The 16,857-nt window shown below is 68.9% G+C and overlaps 2 protein-coding genes across 2 annotated transcripts in view; one reads left to right on the top strand and one right to left on the bottom strand.

Annotated features, from left to right (window-relative positions):
• CHLRE_02g143151v5 (uncharacterized protein) overlaps positions 1-8,641 on the top strand; it is a 13,646-nt gene extending 5,005 nt beyond the window's left edge. The window contains exons 8-17 of the mRNA XM_043060214.1: positions 196-468; positions 636-941; positions 1,177-1,427; positions 1,831-2,200; positions 2,933-5,286; positions 5,482-5,899; positions 6,180-6,527; positions 6,804-6,845; positions 7,106-7,236; positions 7,479-8,641. Coding sequence (XP_042927790.1) covers positions 196-468; positions 636-941; positions 1,177-1,427; positions 1,831-2,200; positions 2,933-5,286; positions 5,482-5,899; positions 6,180-6,527; positions 6,804-6,845; positions 7,106-7,236; positions 7,479-8,172 — 5,187 coding nt within the window. The 3' untranslated portion in view covers positions 8,173-8,641. The remainder of the gene's footprint in view (positions 1-195; positions 469-635; positions 942-1,176; positions 1,428-1,830; positions 2,201-2,932; positions 5,287-5,481; positions 5,900-6,179; positions 6,528-6,803; positions 6,846-7,105; positions 7,237-7,478) is intronic.
• Positions 8,642-8,703: 62 nt separating this feature from the next.
• CHLRE_02g143150v5 (uncharacterized protein) lies at positions 8,704-16,845 on the bottom strand. Its single transcript, XM_001694927.2, has 4 exons — positions 16,207-16,845; positions 15,546-15,941; positions 13,446-15,391; positions 8,704-13,279 (listed from the first exon to the last, which is right to left on the bottom strand). Exons 2-4 carry the CDS (start codon positions 15,877-15,879, stop codon positions 10,337-10,339), a joined length of 5,223 nt encoding a protein of 1,740 aa, XP_001694979.2. The 5' UTR covers positions 15,880-15,941; positions 16,207-16,845; the 3' UTR covers positions 8,704-10,336.
• Positions 16,846-16,857: the final 12 nt, after the last annotated feature.

Here is a 16,857-nt window from a genome sequence, read left to right as displayed (position 1 = left end):
TGTGTGGGTGGGTGGGTGGGTGGGTGGGTGCGTATGTTTGTGTGCAGCTTGCCTGCGCACACACACGCCCCCCATCCCCCAACCCTACGGTGGTAACGACGCGCCTGCTGTACCTATGTGCCTGGCTACACCTTCGCTTCTTCTCAATCATTCTTGAATGTACCCCCACCTTCATACGCGCTCGCCCGCCCGCAGTCGGACCAGGCCAAGATAGCGCTGCTGCGGCTGCTCTTCACCGCCGCCGCCACGCCCTACCTACGCCGCGTACGGGCTTGGATGTACGACCCAGACTACAGCGGCGGCGCCTCTGGGGCCGCCATGTCGGCAGCGCCGCCGGCGCCGCCCGCCTTCGGCTGTGGGCTGCAGCGGCAGCTGGCGGCGGCTGGGCTGCAGATGCGGCTGCTGCACTCGCTGGGCGGGGAGCTGGGGGCGGTGGCGGCGCGGCTGCGGCGCATGGCGGCTGTGGAGGTGAGGGCGTGCGGAGCGGGCTGGGAAGAGGGGTGGTAGATTGTCAGCAAACGGAGGCGACAGTCTTTCTGGGTTTTGGTGCTGTTGGTGCTGTGGCGTTGGGTTCGCTGTCGTGTGCGGTGTCCAAAGCAGCCACACGCTGTCAAGTGTCACTGGTGTGGCCACAGGCTGAGGAGGCCAGGCTGGTGGCGCAGCAGTACGACGAGCCGGCGGCGGTGGCGGTGGCGGCTGCCTCCAGTGCCGGCACCGGGGCCGCAGCGCTCGAGGCAGCGGGCGGCGGCGGCGGCGGCGGCGGCGTGGGTTTGCTGGCGCTGTCGCTGACCGGGGCCCGTGCCAGCGGAGGCGGGGCAGGGGCGGGGTCCGGGGTCGACTCAGGTACTGCTGCTACAGGTGGTGCTGCTGCTACCGCTGCTGCGGCTGCTGCGGATGAGTTCAGCTACCCGCTGGTGTTCGGGCTGGAGGCGCTGCAGCAGGTGCGTGTGGGCGTGCGTGCGGGGGTCGGGTGGGCGGAGGCCGGGGGCGGAGGCCGGGGGCGGGGGGTAGCGTGGCGGGCGGGCGGCATGTGAGCAGTGAGGGTCGTGGACAGGAAGCCGGTTGGTAGCGCGCCTGGCTGTAAGTGCCCCAACACACGAATGCCAAGTGCGGACCGGTCATGGCCGTGCGGGCACGGCGTCACACCATTCCATCGTTTCACCGTGTTGGCCGTAGCTGGCGGAGGCGGGCGCAGCTGCGGCCGCCGCCCGCGACTGCGAGCTCACCTCCCTGCTGGCGGCGCGGGAGCGGCGGCGGCGCGCGGCGGCCGCGGCGGCGGACGAAGCCGCGGCGGCGGCGGCGGACCAGGCCCTGGCGGCGGCGGAGGCGGCGCGGGCGGCCAAGGCGGCGGCGGCGGAGGCGGCGCGGCTGGTTCGGGCTCGGCTGCTGGCGGAGCAGCGGCAGGCCATGGATGCACGGGAGGCCAGGTGCGTGTGTGTGTGTGTGTGTGCGTGTGTGCGTTACAAGTGTGTGTGTGTGTGTGAGTGAACGTGCGAGCAGCCCTGTGGCTGCCAATACCACCCCGGGGTTGGTAGGAAGGGGAGTGCAGGAGGCACACGTGAAGTGGGGCCTGTCGCATTCACGACAGCCGGAGACCACTCCAGTCCAGACCAGGTCCACACGCACCCGTCGCACAAACCGTGCCTCGCTCCACCACTACCACCAATCTCTCCATCACTACCACCATTCTCTCCATCCCTTCCACCACCACCACCACCACCACCACCACCACCACCACCACCACCACCACCACCACTACCACCTCCACCCATCCACCCATCTCTCGCTGCCCTTCCTCCTCGCTCCCTCCCCTCGGCTTCTTCCACTCAGCCTGCGTGCGGAGCGCGAGCGGCACATTGCCGAGGAGCAGGCGGTGGTCGCCGAGGCAGTGCTGCGCGACCACAACCAGGCGGCGGCGGAGCTGGCGGCGGAGCTGGCCCGGCTGCGGGCGGCGTACGGCGGCGCGGCGTCGTACTCGGAGGCGGCGGCGGCGGCTGGCATTGGCGGCGGCGGCGGCGCGGGTGCCGGCGGTGGAGCAGGCGCCGCGGCCGCTGCCAGTGTTGGCGCTGGTGCTGTTGGCGGTGGCGGGTTGCTGCTGGGACCGGGCGAGAGGGCGGCGGAGGCGGCGGCGCGGCTGCGGCGGTGCGAGTGGCGGGAGGCGCGGATGGCGCTGGCGGCGCGGCGGCGGATGGTGTGGCAGGTGCGTGTGCTGCCTCTGTGGCCCCAGCGGTGGCCCCAGCCGCTGACGCCCGCTTGAGAATCGCACTGGCTGGCTGCCCCGACAGACACACACACACACACACACACACACACACACACACACACACACACACACACACACACACACACACACACACACTGTGGCTGCCCTTAGGCATAGTCTGCCCTGGCGTCGAGAGCTGGTTAGGTTGCGGTTGAGGTCGTGCAGGCTGCGGGGTCGCAGGACTCAGCCCCACAGCCACTGTGGTCGTGCTATCGCGTGCTGTCGTGTGCTGCGTGCTGCGTGTTTTGTTATGTTTGCTGTTTTTTTTGCTTTCTGCCCGCCTGGTCTTAAGATGTAGCTCGCCCGCTGGGTCTGAGGTTGTTACACCGGTAGTAATTCCGCAAGGGTTACTGGCGCGGTGAAGGGTCGGAGTGCGTTACCCTGTGGACTCCAGAGCTGTTTGCGCTCTGCCGGGGAAACGCCAGGTCACGGCAGCCCTCGTTTGAGAGCCCTGTCGTTGGTTATACCAGATACACTATTCACGTGATCTGGCAGAATAACCGTGGAAACCGTAGTCACACACACACACACACACACACACACACACATGTGCGCCTGCCACGCGCCTGTGCCCCACGCATGTGCCCACCCTGGAACTGTTTAGCGTCACCCCTACACAACGCACGTGTGCACGGTGTTCCCCCACGGTGTTCCCCCTGGGCTGCGCAGGGCATTGAGGCGGAGGAGCTGCACCAGCTGCGGCGCCTGGTGGCCGCGGCCCGGCACACCGCAGCAGGAGCTGGGACAGCGGCGGGCGGGGCAGCAGCGGCGGCAGGGCTAGGCGCAGGGGCTCCCCACACCGCCGCTGCTGGTGGTACTGATGACGGCGGTGGGGCAGGTGCCGAGGCGGCCGGGGGTTTGGCGGAAGGGGCGGCCGGTACCGGCGCCGGCGCCGACAGCGGCGGCGTGCGGCCGACTGCCTTCCTGCTAGGGCTGGAGGCGGCGGCGGCGCAGCAGGCTGCCGAGGCGGCGGCGGATGGCGACGGACTGCTGGCGGCGGCGGGGTCCGTCGAAGTGGACGCCACCGCAGCGTCAGCTATCGCAGGCGGGGAGAGCGCTGCGGCCGCTGAGGCTGAGGGGCAGCTGGAGGCAGCGGTGGCGCCGCCGCCGGCAGACACGGCAGAGGGCGGCGACGACGTCGGCGGCGGCCGGAGCACGGCGGCTGGTGACGGGCCTGGGGCTGGGGCCGCCGGGGATGCCGGGGCGGGTGATGCAGCCGTCCCAGATGGTGGGCCGCGGCTGCTGCTGGGGGTGGCGGGGGCGCCAGTGGCGGGCGGCAGTGCCGGGCCGGTACAGCAGCAGCAGCAGCAGCAGCAGCAGCAGCAGCAGCAGCAGCAGCCGTGGGGCGGGCTGGGCTCACCTCGCGGCGCCCACCTGCGTGCCAGGCGGCGCGGCCAAGCAGTCGGTACCGGCAACGGTAGTGGCAGCGGTGCTGGTGCTAGTGCTGCAGGTGCTGGCGGCGGCGGCGGCGGCGGCGTGCCGCCAGCCATGTCGCCCCTCCGCCCCAGCACCGCGGCCTCGCTAGCCGCCGGCGCTGCGCCCGGCTCGATGCCGCTGCCCGCGCTGGCCTCGCCCTCCCTCACCATCCACGGCCACCCGGAGGCGCCGGTCGCGTCAGTGGGCGGGTCCCTGCTGTCCCCGCGCGCCGGCCCCGGTGGCGGCGGCGGCGGTGCGGGTGCGGTGCCGGCCCGGCCGCCGCCGCACTCGGGTGCCAAGCGCCGCCTGTCCATTAGCGGCAGCGCCGGTTTCGCGCCGCTTGGGGGCAGTGGCGGTGGCTTCAGCGGCGCAGGTGCGGGCTCGCGGCCGCCTTCCTCCGGCGGTGCCGGTGGCGGCTTCGCGCCGTTCGCTCCGGGCCAGGGGGCCAGCTTCGTGCTCGGGGGTGCTGGGTTCGGCGGCGGTGGTGGGTTCGGCAGCGGCAGGCCGTCTTCGTCAGCGGGCATGGGCCGCGGCGGGCGTGGCGGCGGCGGCGGGCTGCTGCTGCAGCAGCTGCACAGCCGCCACGCGCGGCGGCGGTGGGGCCAGCCGGTGGACTCTGCGGGAGGCGCGGCCGCAGCCGGGGGCCCGGGCGCAGCGGTGGTGGAGGGAGGGGCAGAGGTACTGCGCCTGTCGGCGGCGGCGGCGGCAGCGCCCCCCACGCCGGCATGGAGCACCTACGGCGGCTCGGATGCAGGCGGCTTCGGACCCCAGGGCACATCCGCCGTCACACCAGGTTCGGTGGGCAGCGCCGCTGCTGGCGGCGGCGGCGGCCGCGCGGCGGCGGCGCTCCGATGGCACCACCAGCAGCAGGTGCGGCAGCAGGAGGCGGCAGCACAGAGGCTGGCATCCGCCGACGTCGCCACCGGCGCCGCCGCAGCAGCGGGATACGGCTTTGGTGAGGGCGGCGACGGCAGCGCGGCGGCGCTGGAGGCGGCACGCGCGCAGCGCCGGCGCGCTCTGTGGAAGCTGCCGCCGCCGCAAGCGCCGCCGCCGTTCGGCGGTGCCGTTGAGGGCCTGGGGCTGGGCCTTCTTGTCGCCGGCGGGGGCTCGCCCGTACCGCTGCCGGGACAGCTGCTGGGGCCCGCGGTAACAGCGGCGGCGGCGCCAGGGGCGGTGGACAGCCCGGTGAAGGCGCTGCTGCAGGAGCTGCAGCGGCGGCGGCGCGCTGAGGAGGAGGCAGGGCCAGCCGGCGGCGGCGCTGCCGGGCTGCGGCTGCGGGACATGCGCACCTGGCAGCCGGCCAGCAAGCAGCAGCGGGGGCAGCAAGGTCAGGGGCAGCAAGTGGAGGGCGGGGGTGAGCCGGATGCGCGGGCGCTCGCGCTGCCGGATGGCGGCCGCGTCAGGGAAATCGGCGGCGGCGGCACTGAGGAGCCGGCTGCGTCGGCAGCGGCGGCGGGGCTTGAGGATCTGTCGTACGCGCCCGTGAGCGTGGCGGTGCAGACGTGTCTGTACGGCACCGTACTGGCGCAGTACCGCCTGACCAGCCGTGCGGTGTGGCACGTGCTGGTGCGGGAGTACGGCCTGTTGGAGTACTGCAGGGCGCTCAGGTAGGGGTGGGGGGGTGTGAGGGCGTGAAGGCGGGGCCACTGCTTAAGTTGGCTTGCGGTGTGCGGGTTGCGGTGTGTGCGGGTGCCGGTGCATTCAGTTACTTGTTGCCTGATCGATCGAGTCAAGTACGGCATGCACACACTTGCTCACACGACTCTGCATGTTTCCGTGCACGGATGCTCTCGCACACGCAGGCGCTTTTTCTTCTGCGAGGCCGGCGACGTGGCGGGGGCGCTGGGTGCCGCCCTCACGGCGCGGCTGCAGTCCCGGCCCGCCTGCCCGCCCTCCTCCGGCGAGCTGCGCCTCATGCTGGAACAGGCGCTGGCAGGCAGCAGCGTGGCGGCCGTGCCGGCGCCGTCGGCGGCGGCGCTGTCCGCCATCAGCAGTAGCAACAGCGGCAGTGGCAGTAGCAGCAAGATGGAGGCGGCGGACGGCTTGAGGCCGTTGTGGCGGGCGGGCAGCAGCGGCCGGTCTGGGGCCGCGGGTGCGGGCGAGTGCGAGTGGCGGCTGCAGCTGTCGGTGCGCTCGGTGCCGGGCCGCAGCCTGGGGGGCGGCAGTGGCGGCGGCGGCGGCGGCTACTTTGGCTCGGACGTAATGGTGGTGACGTGCACGGTGAGGCACTGGGGGGACAGGGGGGTGTCGAAGGAGGGAGGGGGGAATGAGGGACGGGGTGGAGCAGGTGCGGGGTGGGGAGGAGGCTAGCAAGTCGCGGTAGGGTGGGCAACCGTGGAATGGATGGCTGGACGTGGCGGGAAGGGGCCACGTGTGTCTACCGGTAGCATGGCGCCTGGTGGGGCATAGGCGGGCAAGCGCCGCTGTGTTGGTGCCGGGCCGCCTCTCACTACCTGTCCCCTGCCGCTCCCCCTCCCCACCGCCCACGTCCGCGCTGCAGGTGCCGCCGCCTCTGGACGGCGTGGTGACGCCCCCCGACGTGGGCTGCTACGCCGACGTGCTGAGCATGCTGCTGCGCCTGCGCTGCGCCGGCGCCGTGCTGGCGGGCTGCTGGAGCCGGCTCAACGCCGCCACGCACGCCCTGCCGGCGCTGGAGCTAGGGGGAGGGGCGGCGGCCAGGGCCGCTGGACGGGAGGAGCGGCGGGCAGTCGGCCCGGCCCCGCCGCGGCGTCAGGCGGCGGGCGCTGGGGGCGGCGGCGGTGGTGCTGGCGGGCGGGGCCCGGCGGCCAGCGGCGGACTGCACCCGCTGTGGCAGAAGCGACTGGCGCTGGCGAGGCTGTGGCTGCAGGTGCGCCGCCTGTGCAGGCGAACGCGGCCCCTCAGTGGAGCAGCAAGCTTGGTTCAGGAGGATAATGTTTTTGTAGCTGGAATGGTATTTGTAGCGGCAAAACAAGCAACGAAAGGTGTCAGAATCAGTTTACTCGAAGAACTGCGTAAGCGAAAAGCAACACGCAATCGTTTCATATGCACCCGACCTGCCACGCGCAATTGCCTCTCATCACTTGGACGCTCGTATCACTTCAGATAGCCTGCCGAGCAACCACACCCCTCTCCACCCCCGCAGGCCGCGTCGCAGGTGGTGTCGCTGCTGCTGCAGCACATCCAGGTGGGGGCAAGGGCGCGGTGGGGCGAGCCTGATGCGTGGGGGTAATCACGAGGTCAGGGTGGGGCGCTAGCACAGGGGCGAGCATGAGTCTGAGGGCCGGGGCGATGGCGTTGGGCCAAGGGGGCCGTGGGAGGCTGTCGCCAAGGACTGTCTCCACAAGAGCCGTAGAAAGCAGAGCAGTGCGGCTGCAAGTGCCGTTACCACCTGTGATGGACCGCATGTTTGTAACCGCAACCAACCAACCACAACCGCAACCGCAGGTGGAGCTGACGGGGCGGTGCTGGGAGGGCCTGGAGCGCGACGTGTGTGGCGGCAGTAGCAGCAGCAGCCGGGGCGGCAGTAGCAGCAGCACGCCCCGGGACCTGGTGCAGCTGCGGGAGGCACACGCCAGGTGGGGCTGCCAGTACCGTGTGCTGTGGCAGGAGGCGACTTCATTCCGGAAACCAGAGGCGGGGGTTGGTTTCAGCGTTCCGGGCAGGCACGGTGGCATGCGCTGCGCCTGTGAAGCTCGGGCCTGATAGCGTTTGGCAGGGACTCCTTGAGCTTTTATGGATGATCACAAACACCATTTGAGTAGTCTGGGAGCCGACTTGACCTGCGCACGGACCCTTTCCCTCACTATCTCTCCCGCAGGTACTTGCGCGCAGCTCGGGAGGTCTGCCTGCTGCCGCCCGCACACACAGTGCCGGCCTGGGCGCCAGGCGGCCCGGACACGGCCTGCGGGGTCGCCAGCGGCAGCAGCAGCAGCGGCAGCAGCAGCGGCAGCGGCAGCAGCAGCGGTGCCCTGCCCGTGCCCACAGTCCAGCAGCCGCAGCCGGCCAGCGGCTCGAGTGGGGGCCTGCCGGCGGCGGAGCTCATGTCGGCGCTGCAGGCGGCACACGCGCTCGCGGCGGTGCTGCGGCGCGCACTCGTGGGGCTGGAGGCGGCGGCAGCGGTGGAGCCGGCGGCGCTGGCGGCGCCGCCGCGGCAGCCCACCGTGACTCCGGTGCTGTCTGCCAGCCGTGGCGGCCAGGCGGCGCCGTCGCTGGGGCCTGAGCGGCCTGGGGCCGGCAGCCACAAGCCCGGGGCTGTCGTGAAAGAAGCGGTGGTGGTTGCGGCGGCGCAGCCTCGCGATGTGGAGTTGGACGACATGTGGGCGCATGTGGCGGCGTGTCAGGGGCGGCTGGGCAGTGTGTTGGCGGCGCTGCATGGGGCGCTGGTGGAGGCGGGCGCGGGCGGCGGCGCGGGCGGCCCGGCGGCGGAGAGCGGTCCGCTGGGGGAGCTGGTGGCTGTCCTGCGGCGGGACCCCGTGCGGCCGCTGTTGCGACTGCACTCCCGGGGCGTGTAGGAATGGGGGGGGTTTGGCTAGGACTTGAAGGCGCTGTGATCGAGGGCAGGGGGTTATGCTCGCGGTTGAGGACTATACCTGGATACCTGGAGGCTGCCTGCTGCTGTACTGTGGTCCCCCCGCCCCACGAGGCACTGAGGAATGAAATTTCGCGAGCCGTAAGGTGCCGGAAACAGCTAATACGGGCTGCGCTAGTGGTGGACTTGACTGTATGTATCGAATGAGTATCAGCGCGGGTCCAATGGAGGCTGCTGGCTGCTCGGAGCGCGCGGCCGTCGCGGTTGGGTCCGGCGAGCCTGGAGTCAGCGCGCGCGCTCGCAGCGACGCGCCTGGCTCGCAGCCTATCGTGCGCACTTCGTCGCCCAAAGTCGCGGTATACCGTATGTCGCGCGCTCAGCGCGGGCGTGTTCGTGGGCAAGTCCGTCGGCCGTCGCTGCCCCCCTCTGTGCGCACCCAGTGCAACGTAGTCCATCCACCCACCCCTCCGGATCCCTCATCCCTGCCCAGCTGGTCACCCAGTGCCGCGGCATTTATTGAGTAACAAGCTTCTGAGGTTGAGAGATTCTGCCTTGCGTGTGCATGAAGCTCACAACAATGCTAACAGGAGAGACGAGGAGCCCTTGCGGCTCGGTTAGTCTCGGTACAGGTTCAGGAACGCACACTTCCAACCCTGTAACACATCATCATCACTTATTGAGTGTATATTTAAAGCAACAGAAATGGTGCTCACGTGTTTATGGGAAGCCCCTGCGGCAATGCCTTTGCGTGCCCATTGCAGTAGTCCACCCACCCACCCCTCCTGAATCCTGCGCACAATATGCATGGATCGTAGGGAGGGTCCGCGTAGGTCTCTCATACGGCACAAAATAAAGCGAAAGCGGTTTCAAACTACCGTAAGCCCTACGTCACGATCACCATGCGACTTCGGCAGAGCTCAGCCTGCTTGCACCTCCAGACCACCTCTCTGCTCCGGATCTTTCATGCCTGCGCTCCTGACACCTGCGTTGCATGAACAGCAGTGCATACATGCCAGCCAAAGCAGGCTTGCAACTCTAGGCTGGCAAGAATGGCGCCCGCTAACAACGGCCCTTAAGCAACCGGGTGGATGCACATCACAACACAACACATATACGAAACCCCACACGCGTGGCCCAAGCACACGCACATTCCTGTTCTTCTCATGTGCGCAAACAGTATATTTTACAGCCCATGCATCGAGGAGCAACCACAAGTACAATGGCCGCCAGTAAGGAGCCCTTGCATACCTGAGCAAACCGCAACGAGGGCCCATGAGTGAGCTTTGAATGCGGATCTGCGTTCGCCGCGCACACCCACACACGCGGCATAACGGATCCAGCCGCCCCTTTCCACCCGCCTATTCCATAGTTATAATATAATACGGTACTAAAAGGCATGAAGAATGATAAGGGAATGTCTCCCAGTCAAGGCTGGGCCGGACCCGAAGAAGCAGAAGCTCTAGGCGCGCGAGGTAAGTGTTGCCAGGGCAGCCACCAGCTATGCCCACACTGTCAAGCGCAGGTCTTGTCACGAAAGGTGCAGTCACCAGCTTACGGTACTGTCAGTATACCGGTACTTTCCCAGCCCATCAGCCGGCTGCAAGCTGCAAGCTGCACGCAGGGCCGTCATCGCCTACACTTTGTAAGACGAAGGTATTCTCAGCAGCCACACGAGTATGTACAGAACTCTGCCACCCACTTGAAGCACTGACTAAACCAGCTAACGGTTGCACCGGGGGCGCCCATGCATCCACGTTGCGCACACACTGTAGGTAATGCTCCTGCATGGCAGCTTTGTCGGCAAGCCCCATGTGGGGTGTCCACCCCACACCAATACACCATGCACACGAAGCCCATCTGGCAACCACTAGTTGCCACGATGCACGGGCCAACCCCCAGCATAAACCTGTGCAAGCTGCAACAGAGTCCCAGACCTCCGTCTCCCCACGAGTTGCCATTGGCTTTTCCTTCGAATGCAAAAGCATACCGTGTTAAACCATGCGTACAGGTTTCGTGCATGTGCCAGCCCACAATACATGCACGCACGACTGATATCACTCTTTGAGACTCCGCATATTTGCAATAATGCGAAAGCTAAAATGACCAGCCGCCGCCGCCGCCACAACCAAGGGTGAAGCGGCTGACGGCTACCCGGGGCCTGGCGCCGGCTCCATGTCGCCCGCTGGCCACCCTGCCCCGCCTGGAGCTGGCGCCGCCACAGCAGCGTGTGGCTGCTGGTACGGGGGTCGTGCGAAGGTACCGCCGGTGCCGATACCGGGCGCGCCTGCGCCCGGCCACTGCCCCGTCGGGTCCGGAGCAGGGCGCGATCGCGACTGCTGCGGCTGGTAGGGCTGCTGGTGCGGGTACTGGTAGCCATGGCCAGCCTCCATGTGCTGCTGCTGCCGCTGCTGCTGCAGCTGCTGCTGCAGCTGCTGTTCCTGCAGCTGCGGCGACGGCCAGTCCAGCTGCTCCGCTGCGTGCACAGAGTAGCGCTGGGGCTCCGCTGCAGGCGCCGCTCCCCGCGCCTGCGGGTGCGGCGCCAGCTCCCGCCCGCCCTGCATGTGCGCCACCTGCTGCTGCACCTGCTGCTGCACCTGCACCTGCACCTGCTGCTGCTGCTGCATCTGCACCTGCTGCTGCGACCGGTGTGGCGCGGGTGCCCCTTCCTCCAGGGGCGGTGCACGCACGTGCACGGACATGTGCCCCGTGCGGGCGGACACGGCGTCGTACCGGGGCTGTGCCTGCGCCTGCGCCTGCGGGTCCATGTGCGCACCCGCCGCGCCGCCTGCACCCGCGCCGCCTGCACCCGCGCCGCCTGCACCCGCGCTAGCGCCAGCAGAGGCTCGGCCATGCGTGTGCGGCTGATGGCTGCGGCCGCCCTGCGCCGCCTGCGCCTGTGGCAGAGCTGCACGCGGCCCCTGTACCCGCGTGTCCAGAGGCTGTGCAGCCTGCGGGCCCGCATGCGGGCCGCACCCTGGCTGCTGCTGCTGCTGCTCCTGCTGCCGCGGCTGCTGCTGCAGGTGCTGCATGTGGTACTTGTACAGCCTCTCGAGGCGCTCCTGCTGCCCCTGGCGCTGGCGCCGCGCTGGCTGCGGCGGCGGCGGCGGCTGGTCTAGCAGCCGTGGCTGCTGCGACTGCGCACGGCGCTGGTGCAGCGTGGCTTGTCCACTCGGTGGCCGCTGCTGCTGCTGCTGCTGTTGCTGTTGTTGTTGCTGCTGTACGGCGTAACCGCCATAGCCCTGGTAGGCGTCCTCCGGGCTCGGAGTGGCACCAGCGGAGGCGCCGCGCCCGCTGCTTGGGCCTCGAGGCGCCTCCTGCCCATCTGACCACAGCGACCCGCTGCCGCCGGGGCTGCAGGAGCGGCTGTGGAGAGAGTGCCGGGGCTCGACTCCTTGGCTGCTTTGGCACTGGAGCGCCGGGCCTTCGCCGCCGCTGATGGACGCGAGCCGCCGCCCCGCGCTGTGGGCCTGCTGCTGGAAGGCGGCGGCGGCCCCGGGCTCGTCATGCGGGCGGCTGCCGTAGAGCTGGTGCGGGTTGGGGTGCGGGTCAAGGTGGGGGGCCAGACGACACCCCTGTTGCTGCTGCAGGTCCTGCTGCTGCTGCTGGTCCTGCTGCTGCTGCAGCGGCTGCCGGTGCGGGTGTTGATCAGCAGTGTACGCGGGAGGCGCGCGCGAGGTGGGGGTGGGGTACCGCGGCGCCGCGCCGTACCCAGGGCCTGCGCTTGGGCCGGGCGGCGGCACTCCATCCCATTGCTGCTGCTGCTGCTGCTGCTGTAAGCACCCAGGACCAGAGGTGTGGCCCACTAGCCCACTGCCCTGTGCGGCAGCTGGCGCCGGCGCGGCCATGCCAGCTGGGTAGGCCTCCTGGCGCGGCTGCTGCTGCTGCTGCTGGCTGTACCCTGCGTCGCCGTCATAAGCATCTTGCTGCTGAGCAGGTTGGTGTTGCTGGCGCGGGTAGGCTTGCTGCTGCGGCGGCTGCTGCCGCTGCTGGTATGTATCCGGGGCGTGGTCGTACTTGTGGCGCTTGGCAGGCGGTGGCGACACGTGAGACGCCTCCGGCCCCGCCTCCGCCTCCGACACGTAGGCGCCGGGCCTGAAGCTGCCGCTGTAGGCGGGGGCCCAGCCGCGGCTGCCTGTGCTTGTGGCCGCTGCGGCGCCGCTGGTGGCCGGGACCTGGACCTGGCTTGAGGGCCGGGCCGAGGCGTGGCGGCCGTCCGCCGGGTCAGCCTCCTGGTGGCTGGTGGGCTGCGGGGCGGGCAGCGACGCGCGGGAGGCGTTGTGGGAGTGGCCTTGGGACTGGCCGCCGGATGCGGCGGGGCCGGCGCTGTAGGTCCCCGCCACCCGCTGCTGCTGCACGTGGGCAGAGGGCTCCTGGTGCTGATGCTGGTGCTGGCCTGGGTAGTGCTGCGGGTGAGGGTGGCTGTGGCCGTGGCTGCGACTGCGGCCCTCTTGCCGATGCAGCTCCTGTGCCTGCGGCTGTGGGTGCAGTTGCTGTTGCTGGTACTGCTGCTGCTGCTGCTGCTGCTGCGGGTGGTGGTGGTGCTGCTGCTGCGGTTGGTAGCGGTGGTGCTGCTGCGCCGGCGCCTCGGGAGAGCTGCTACTGGACTGCGGCCCCGGCTGCTGCGGCGGCAGGTGCTGCGGTCCCAGTTGCTGTCGCATGTGCTGCCGCTGCTGCAGCTGCTGATGTTGGTCGTACGGGCTCACCGGCCGCGGCGGCACCGCTGCATTGCCAGAGCGCTGGCCGCCCGCGGGCAAGCCGCCCAGGTCGATGTGGACGTCGGAGAAGGCGGGAGGTGTGCGCGCCGGAGCGCGGAAGGCATGTGCATGCGCTCCCCGAGGCGGCGGCCGCATTACTGCGTCGCCACAAGAACCCTGCGGCCGCTCCGGCGCGTGCGTTGCCTCTAGAGCAGGCGGCTGCTGCTGCTGCTGCTGCTGCTGCTGCTGCTGCAGGTACTGGAGGCGTTGTTCTTGTTGTGGGTGGTGATGGTGGTGATGATGGTAATGGTGGTGCATCTGGTGAGGGGATAGGGTGCGGTGGCAGCCGGTGTCGACGGGCTGGCATGGCGGGCGCGGGCCCACAGGCTCGTAGTCCTGGAAGGGAAAGGAGGGAGAGCGACGGAAAAATATACAAATCAGACGCGTGTCTTAGACAGTGACACGCGTCCCAATGCATGGTCCAGGCAGCAGACACAGGCCCCGGCCACTGCCCCCCTCATCTTTCGCAGTTCACCGCAACATCGGGCGCTGCCGCACTTGCCTGCTGCAGGTCTTGGCAGTGTACAGGCCCTGGGTACCCCTGCAGCGGCTGCTGCTGCTGCAACGCGTGTACGCCGCCGGCCGCACACGCCTGCCGGTCCTCCTCCTGCGCCCAGGAGTGCTGTTGCTGCTGTTGTTGTTGCAGCTGCAGGCGCTGCCCCTGGTGCGGGTGCAGGTGGGGGTGCAGGTGCTGTTGCAGGTGCTGTAAGTCAGCGCTGCCGCCTGCGTGGGGCGGCGCGCTGCCGCGGCCGTACCCGGGCTCGACCTCGCGGTGACTGGGCTGCTGGCGCTGCACGCCCGGCCACCCCGCCGCCGGCATGGCCTGCACGGGCGGGTGTGCGTAGGGGTCCGAGCTGCAGGGCCGGCGCGGCATGCGCTCCGGGCTGACCTGCTGAAGCCGCTCCGCCACTGCGAGCGGCCATGCCGCACCGCCACGGCCGCCGCCGGCAGCGCACTGCTCGCGCGGCGCCTCTGGCATTGGCCCAGGTGCCGCTGCCGGGCCTGGGTAGCCGCGGGCGTGGCCAGGGGCGCCGCCGCTGCAGGGCTGCGCCTGGGCAGCTGCGTAGCTCCCCGGCTGCTGCGGCTGGCCTGCACTGCGGCTGCCAAGGCGCAGCTCCTGCTGCTGCGGCTGCTGCTGAGGTTGCCACGCCGCAGCGCCTGCACCACCGGGACCGCTATTAGCGGGGTCGCCACCCGCGCTCCACCTCACCCGGGCCTGCGCCTCCTCCGCGGCCAGGCCGGCAGACGACTCCCGGGTGGCGTGGCTGTAGCAGCCGCCCGGCGGCGACGCCCCCGCGCTGGTGGCCGCCCCGGCGGCGTGTCGAGTCCGTGCATTCCACACCTGCTGCTGCTGCTGCGGCTGTTGCGGCTGTTGCTGTAACAGCTCGTGGTGCTGCGGAACGCCGCCGATCGCTGCCTCCGATTGCCGTTGTTGCAAGTGCCCATACCCGTGGCCATGCCGCGCCCATGCCTGCTGTGCGTGTGGCTGCAGCTGCGGCCCCTGCGGCTGCTGCTGCTGCTGCTGCTGCTGCTGCTGCTGCAGGTGAGCCTGCTGGGCTACAGCCGCCGCCGCCACAGCAGCTGAGGCTACTGCCGCCGCCGGGTAACCGCCGCCGCCGGCATCGCCGCCTGGGCCACTGGCGCCCGGGTGTTGGCCTAGCTCTTGGCCTTGCCCGTACACACAGTCGCGGCCGGATGATGACAGCGCAGCCATGCACCCTGCGAGCGGCTGCTGCGACCCCTCCTGCTGGGGCTGGGGCTGCAGCTGGTGCTGCGGCCACATGAGCTGATCTGCAGGGCCCCGCACCTGAGCCGCGGCGTCGCTGTGCCGGCGACCCGCCTCGCCCCAGGGTCGGCCGTGTGGCTCCGACGGAAGCCCGTGCGCTTGAGTCTCAAGCCCCTCGTGAGCTGCGTACAGCTGCTGCTGCTGCTGCTGCTGTTGTTGCTGCTGCTGTGGGTGGTGCTGCTGCTGCTGTGGGTGGTGCTGTTGGCGGTGCTGCTGGTTCGGCTGCTGATGCAGGTGATGCGGCGCAACTGACCCCGGGAGCACCGCACCCTCCTGCCCTTGAAAGGGCACGCCGGCGCTGCCGCCTGAGCCGGCTGGCGGGCCCGCCGCACAACCTCCCGCGCTTGCATGCGCCCCACCTTGACCCACAGTCTGCAGCAGCAGCTGCTGCCGCTGCGGCTGTAGCAAGTGCGGCTGCTCCTGATTTACACCTGGCAGGGGCTGCAGCGGCGGCAGCGGCAGCTCCGCCGCGGCGCCGCTGCAGCTGAGGCCGGACATGGGCGTGGCGCCTACCACAGCCGCATCGCCTTCGCCGCAGCTACTGCCGGTAGCTCTGTGCAGCTGCGCCGCCGCTGGCTGTAGCCGCGGCGGCGGCGCGGTGGGCGCTGTGGCCGGAGTGCCGTCCTGGACCTCATACGCGGGAGTTTCCCCCGCAAGCCCAACTGCGTTGCAGCAGGGCAGGGCCATGGATGAAAGACGTGACAATGAATTGAGGGCATCGCGCATGCTACTCGAGCCCACACCAGGTAGCAAAGGCGGTTTCTTTGAGTGGTTGCATGGGAAACCGCCGCCTCCCTGTACGAACGGCAGGCACACCTGGAAGGCAGGTGCTCTCGCACGTCCCTATGTTGAACAGGTCCTGCAGCGCCGCCACGCCCATGCTGGCCCGCCGCTCTAGAGCCTCCAGCTCCTCGGCGGAGGGCAAATCGGAGTCCAGCATCAGCGAGTGCTGCTCCCCGGAGGCGAAAAGGGCATCGATGGCCGGCGTGGCGAGCGAATAGCAGGGTAGGGCAGGCGGGCTGGGGTGGTGCAGCAGCCCTGACGCCGTCGGTGCCATAGCTGATGAAGACTCAGTCCCGTAGCTTGTCGCGTGTGCGGCTGGTTTCTGCGGGGCCCCGAGCTGGGAGCCATGGTCCCGAGCGGCCTCCATGGCAACGCCTGTTCTTAATGCTGCATAAATCTAGTATGCTGGGTGCTTGCGGCCATGTTAACCTGAACAGTTTCCGCAACCGGGGGGTCACAGGCATCAGCGCAGAGCTCACGCCAGCAGCATTAAATACGATATGATTTTCATTGACACTCCTGCTGCGGCTGGAAGAGAACCGTGCGCAGCAGCATCGGGGCTGTCGAGCACGAAAATGCCTGGTATTGTGACGATGACATGATTCAAGTGTATCACAATACTAATGTGTTCAGCAGGCGCTACAACAATGACCAGGGCCAGCAGCGGGGACGCCCTGGGCGAGCCTGGACACACCTGCTAGCGCCGCGAGCTTGGCCCCCACAAGAGCTATCCGTGAGGCATACAAGTGGTGTGCAGCTGGCGTTGAAACTACTGGCCTCCGCCTAAAGATGCCATAATGACTGGAGCCAAGACTGCGCCGTGCGGCGCGCGAAAGCTCTAGGATGACTTGTAAGGTAATGGCTGCTGCCTCTTAACACCTAAAGGTGATTCTGGCAGTTTAGCCTTCTCCTTGCCCAGAGTTATCACGACAGGACACGGACAGCGCAACTCGCTCACAATATGTCAAGTAGTTGAAGCCGTCATACATGTTTTAGTTTCCATAAGAGAGTACAGCGTACGCGGGTGGCGCCAACACGTGAAGGTCGCGAACGCCCTCGAATGGGGATGACCGCCAGTACCGCCAAGACCGACTTGTTTTGCAACACTAGTTGGGGTAGAAGCATCAAGATCCGTAGCATTGCTTGCCCAATGCCTTCAAGGCGCACACTGGACGTACTGACAGGAGCTTTCAACCACCGCTCGAGTAGAATCGCGCTTATGCAGCTGCTCACGCGCAGTGCCTGCACACATGCGTTGATGCCATATTCTAATGGTAAGAAAAGTACGCAGCGACACGCTGGCCCAGAAGCAAGGCAGTGTGCGAAGTTTCCTTAGGCATTGCGG

The sequence above is a fragment of the Chlamydomonas reinhardtii genome, chromosome 2, assembly GCF_000002595.2.
Source record: "Chlamydomonas reinhardtii strain CC-503 cw92 mt+ chromosome 2, whole genome shotgun sequence".
In the NCBI taxonomy this organism is placed as follows: domain Eukaryota; kingdom Viridiplantae; phylum Chlorophyta; class Chlorophyceae; order Chlamydomonadales; family Chlamydomonadaceae; genus Chlamydomonas; species Chlamydomonas reinhardtii.
This window is presented reverse-complemented; position numbering and strand designations above follow the sequence as displayed.

Coding starts and splice junctions, on each gene's coding strand:
- CHLRE_02g143150v5 (XM_001694927.2), bottom strand. CDS start 15,879: ATGGAGGCCGCTCGGGACCATGGCTCCCAGCTCGGGGCCCCGCAGAAA. Junction 15,392..15,545: donor CGAGAGCACCTGCCTTCCAG/GTGTGCCTGCCG, acceptor GCTGCAACGCAG/TTGGGCTTGCGGGGGAAACT. Junction 13,280..13,445: donor ACTGCCAAGACCTGCAGCAG/GCAAGTGCGGCA, acceptor TTTCCCTTCCAG/GACTACGAGCCTGTGGGCCC.